Source organism: Atta colombica, unplaced genomic scaffold (assembly GCF_001594045.1).
Source record: "Atta colombica isolate Treedump-2 unplaced genomic scaffold, Acol1.0 scaffold105, whole genome shotgun sequence".
Lineage (NCBI taxonomy): Eukaryota > Metazoa > Arthropoda > Insecta > Hymenoptera > Formicidae > Atta > Atta colombica.
The window spans coordinates 4,824,877-4,828,634 of NW_017259190.1; the positions used below are offsets into that span (position 1 = coordinate 4,824,877).

Consider the following 3,758-nt stretch of genomic DNA (forward strand, 5'->3'; position numbering starts at 1 on the left):
ATATATATACACCTTTTTATACTAGATAGTGTAACTATATGTATAAGAAGAAGAGAATTATATGTTATATATTACAATTTATCTATATAAAATTATTATTACCATGTGTGATTCGAGTTCAAATCAGCCAAACATCCAATTTTATTAGGATCGATAGGTTCTATTGTATTCTGATATATCCCATCCTTCTTCGCATAACGTATATAAGTAGATATATCGATTATTTTCTTAGAACGGAGAAGTACGACTGCATCGTTCTCATACGCTCCGACAAGGAGATCAGAATATCCATTCTGATCCATGTCGGTTCCGCCGCTTAACGAGTAACCAAATGTTTTCAATGACGTGGGCATATCTTCAGCGTGAATGATCTGTCAAATAATAATAATATGTAACAAAATGATAAATTGCATTAAATAAGGCATTAGACAAGTTTAAAAAGAAATTAAAATTATATATAGAGTAAATTAATGAGTTATATAAAAAATTATTACCTGAGAAGGTGTTTTAATTATGCCATTCTTGGAACCTAGATAAATATAAACTGTGCCTTTTCCCTCGTATGGAGCGCCAACTGCAATATCTTCATATCCATCCTTGTTTAAATCACCCAAATTTGTCAATGCGAATCCAAACCTATCGTCAATTTGTCATTACCATACTTAATATCCATCCAAATAAAACATGATGTAAATTTTATGATAAACCTTGATTCCTCATGACCGACGAGTTTGACAGGCGAACACTTGTCATTGACAGTTCGACATAAATCTAACGTTGTATAAATATAGACAGCTCCACCCTCCGCTTTGTTGAAATAAAACGGTGCCGCCACGATCAAATCAGTTACTCTAAAATATAATAAAAATTAAAGTGTACAAACAAAATGAACAAATAAATAAATTCTTGATAACGTAATGACACGTAGTGTCTTGTAATAATAATTTAAATACGAGTATATATTAAACATTGTCTTACTTATCTCCGTTTATATCTGCCGATGTGATCTCGTATCCATAGCTTGAGGCGAATTGTTCACCATCCAGAACAAGGGCAACGTCCATGTCCGGTTTGAAATCACGTCTAGTGAATAAAACTACTTGGCCTGTACCATTAGAACGGGGTGCACCTGCCGCATATGCTAAATCCTTACCAAAAAAGTTTCCAACGGCTACGGACATTCCTATAACATCAAACATAGATTAAATAAAGATTGATGTGATATTAGCTTGTTAAAGGAATTACTTATTAAAAGGAATCTAATTCAGTAGCAAACATTATAAAAAGGAAAAATAATTAATTTAATTGCATCAATTTTCGGACAATATTTATAATAAGAATTTATTTTAAATAAAGTTTAGAAAAAAATAATTTATTTTTAATAAAGCTATGTACCGAGATAACTATATTTGTTTACAGGCGAAAAATCTTGCATTGGTGCGTTGTAAACTGTATTGTCTCTAGTTAAAAATTCGTCAGAAATGGTGAATAGATAGAGAGTTCCTCTCCAAGTATGTGGTCCCGGGGTACCAATCACTACACGATCTTCAGCGGTTAATAAACCGCTAGTCCCGGCTTGACAGTAACCAAACTGCTCATGAGCTCTGAAAAATTGAGTTTTACAAGCAACAAGATAGTTAGCTGAAGAAATTTAAGAAAGTGTTGTAAATATGTAGAATATTCAGAAATTAGGCAATTTATTTATATTACTTATTAGTAGGTTTTCCAGAGCATGGTTTTTTTAAATCATCGTATTTTAAATCTTGAGACAGTATGTAACATTGGCCTTGACCCCATTGCGAATCGGCTGTTTTCACAATATGGCGATGTGCGCATACCTGAGAATATACATAAAATCAAAATGAAAATCTGTGTGATATGTATCGTCGATTTGATTGATGATTGTCTACTAATTTTCTTTACTTACCATAACTTTACCTCCTACTCCCTGGCTACGTACAGTAACTCCTAACCATTGATTGTCTTTTATTTCGTCATTGCCCGGCGGTACTAAATCATCCGATTCCAAATCTGGAAAAAGTATTGTAATCTTTTCACAAACGTAAAACTATGAAGGAATCATATTAGGGAAATACTATATTTTAAGAATTTATAATAATTATGAATTTTTTATATATTTTGCAAATCTTCTATTCATAATAATAATAACAGATAAAGATTTATTCGTGTAATATGTAGTTATACTTATATTATATTCTTAAATTAAATATATTTGAAAATTATTAAAATTTGGAAAGAAAATTAATAAAATTAAAAAAATATAATATAAAAATGTGTTTTGTGTGTGTGTGTGTGTGTGTGTGTGTGTGTGTGTGTGTGTGTGTGTATACGTAAAGTATTTATCATAATAAATAAAACAATAATCAATAATCAATAAATCAATAGCAGATTTTATTTCTGCAAAATTGGATTTATTTCTACAATATTATCAAATTACATACAATTTTGAGTAAAAAGATTAATATCGTTCGTGTTGTAATGACCATGCATAAATTTACATATAAATCTGAATAAGTAATGATGATAGCAATAATAAATAAAAATGCATGATGATAGTAATAAATAAAAATGAAAACAATTAATAAAAAAATGTTAGTAAAAGCAAGAAAGAACGACAATTTGCATTCGTTACATAAAAGTGCTGTAAATAATTATGTATCACTATTGTTAATTGATATTATTAGTCTTAGGAAATATTCCATCTCTATTCTGTGTTATTTTCAAGAAGAGCAAGCTTTGATCCAAAAGAATTAACATATAATTAACAGATAATAGAGATTAACTTTTTACATCACATGCTTTCTCGCCTTTTAATGTATGTATACTTTTTATTTAGAAAAGTGCAATCTCTGGCAAACCGCTGGTCAAAATCTTCAAACTTTTCATTCAATTCATTCTGCAAAGACTTTGCTGAAGTTTATACACTTACTTGAATCATATTCGTATGGTCTGTATAATAGACCATCGTCCACTGGTTTACCGAAACATGATTTAACAAAAAAGCATCTTATTATATATAGTATAACATTAAATAGATATCAAATGTGTGATGTATAAGTATTATTGGATTAAATCAAGATTCATTGTTGAACATGTTTAATACATAAAGATGTGCTTGATCTAATCTTAGCATTCAAACACTGAGCAGAATTTGATGGAGAGAGTATAATAATAATAATTTAATTAATACAGCACTATAAATTAAATTATTAAATTGTACGATAGTATTATAAATACATATTTTTAAAAAAAGTTATCACAATAATACAATTAACAAAATATAGAGATAAATGACAAGAAATAGAATAAATATACAAGGACATACTCAACCGTCCATCTGTAATAACTTGAGTACAGTCCCTTGTATATGTACTTAGTGGACATTGCCATAACGCTCCTGATCTGTTTGTGCCTGGTTGTCTATTTTGATCCAAAGGTGCACCGATTAGCATCCTGTTGAAAGAGAAAAATCAAGTATTATCTTAAGATATATATTAAGATATATATTAATTATTAAGATATATATATATTAATATAAATCTTGTGCAAAAATAAGTAGTTATAATAAAAATAAGTAGTTATAATAAAATTAATAAATAATGTCAATATAAGCAGTATAACTAGAAATTTTTAATAATAATATATATTTTTTAAATAATAATTTGTTTCAATTCAGTATTTTCAATGAGAGAAAAGAGAATTATACTAGAATTTTAATTAATCATCCTGAGGCTGCA

The 3,758-nt window shown here is 28.6% G+C and overlaps 1 protein-coding gene across 2 annotated transcripts in view; it reads right to left on the reverse strand.

Annotated features, from left to right (window-relative positions):
- Positions 1–3,758, reverse strand: part of LOC108690561 (integrin alpha-PS1) — a 10,954-nt gene that overhangs the window by 6,417 nt on the left and 779 nt on the right. Inside the window, exons 2-10 of one of the 2 annotated variants that reach the window (XM_018197929.1) lie at positions 3,347–3,474; positions 2,951–2,992; positions 1,928–2,031; positions 1,711–1,838; positions 1,396–1,604; positions 979–1,183; positions 708–851; positions 495–636; positions 103–371 (exon numbers count right to left, since the gene is read on the reverse strand). In XM_018197929.1, coding sequence (XP_018053418.1) covers positions 103–371; positions 495–636; positions 708–851; positions 979–1,183; positions 1,396–1,604; positions 1,711–1,838; positions 1,928–2,031; positions 2,951–2,992; positions 3,347–3,474 — 1,371 coding nt within the window. The remainder of the gene's footprint in view (positions 1–102; positions 372–494; positions 637–707; positions 852–978; positions 1,184–1,395; positions 1,605–1,710; positions 1,839–1,927; positions 2,032–2,950; positions 2,993–3,346; positions 3,475–3,758) is intronic. The other variant, XM_018197938.1, reaches the window with a different exon arrangement.